General features: G+C 50.7%; 1 protein-coding gene across 1 annotated transcript in view; it reads right to left on the bottom strand.

The window, feature by feature from the left end:
• Positions 1–1,039: 1,039 nt before the first annotated feature.
• Positions 1,040–1,361, bottom strand: part of LOC104470039 (adaptin ear-binding coat-associated protein 2-like) — a 3,139-nt gene continuing 2,817 nt past the window's right edge. The window contains exon 8 of the mRNA XM_010084817.1: positions 1,040–1,207. Within this exon, the coding sequence (XP_010083119.1) occupies positions 1,040–1,207 (168 nt within the window). The remainder of the gene's footprint in view (positions 1,208–1,361) is intronic.

Raw genomic sequence — 1,361 nt, 5'->3', positions numbered from 1 at the left:
GAGCCGCAGATTGATGGGATCAAGGATTTACGGCACCTCCGGTCCCTCTGGATGCCTCGAGCATCCCACCCCAAAGCTTTGGGGATGCAAAAAATAATTATTTTTTTTCTTTTTCTCCCCATTTTTTTTCCTTACCTTCTCCTCCCGGAGTCCTTCCCAGCCATCAAACCTCTGCTAAGCAACAAGCGTCTGTTTCGCTTCGTCTCCTCGACACCAGGAAGCACAAAAAGCTCCCCCCGAGCCCGCATGGGGGGGTAAAAAAGAAAAAAAAAAATCCCTATTTGGCATTAAAACCTTTTTATTATTCGCTTCCAAGCGTTACATCTCTCACCGGGGTTCGCACGAAGCTCTGAAACCAAAAGTCATCCAGTTGGAAATAAAAAAGTCAGAGGCGGCGATAGGAGAAAAAAAAAAAAGCAGGAATTTGTACACGGAAAAGCTTTGATATAAATAGGTAAGAAAATATTTTATTTGTTTCAAGAGGAATCTCAAGCCCAGCTCTGTCAAAGAGACCGACTCCACGTCCTTCGTCGCGTTAAAACATCCGCGGAAAGAAATAAAAAAAATCTGTCTTCAAAATAGAGAAGAAAAAAAAAAACCCAAACCAAAAATTCCCAGAGCAAAAAATTGGGAATTCCAGCATCGAAACGCAGCAGTTCGGCTCCCCAACGCCGAGTGAAGTGCTTGGAAAAAAAAATGGGGTGATGCTCGGCGTCTTGGCACGGCGTTCGTCTGGATTTTGGAGGCGAGATGTCACCAGGAGGATGCTCCCCGCCGAGGGAAGGATTCATCCGGCCCAAATACGGAGGTTTCTCCCCTTTCTCCTCGCGAGGAGGCTGGATCGTGTAAACTTGTATCAAAAATTACCTGAATTAAGGCAGGGCTCGCTCGTCCCCGCGTTATTTCGGAGAGGGGATGAAGCTGACGGGATTTTTTGGCAGCAAGGAGAAGCCCGAGAGGTTTGCTGTGCTCCTGGGGGAAAAGAAGAGCCCCCCGACGCGGCGGGCGCTGGCGTGGAGTGTTTAAGGCACGTGTGGGTTTATTGCAGCATTTCGATGCCGGGGGTGCGGGGAGGGGGATTTAAGGGCAAGAGTGGGGTGTCCCCAAGCCCCCGCTTTGGTCCTGAAGGAATCGCGACGATCCCAGCAGCTGCTGGGGTCAGAACTGAACCCAGCCGGCATTCGCCTGAGCCTGGGTAGAAGCCGACCTGGAAAAAGAAATTAAAAAATGGAAAAAGGTTTTAGACCCTGGAAGGGACTGTGGGACGCAGGGAGGGAGATGGGGACCTGCCCAGGGGTCCTCTGGGGTCACCCCAAAATTTTCCCCGCTGCACAGAGCGGCCGGGGTTGGGAGGAAGAGGA

The sequence above is a fragment of the Pterocles gutturalis genome, unplaced genomic scaffold, assembly GCF_000699245.1.
Source record: "Pterocles gutturalis isolate BGI_N339 unplaced genomic scaffold, ASM69924v1 scaffold14830, whole genome shotgun sequence".
Taxonomy (NCBI): Eukaryota; Metazoa; Chordata; class Aves; order Pterocliformes; family Pteroclidae; genus Pterocles; species Pterocles gutturalis.
The sequence above is the reverse complement of the archived record's forward strand: the minus strand, read 5'-3'. Positions and strand labels throughout refer to the sequence as shown.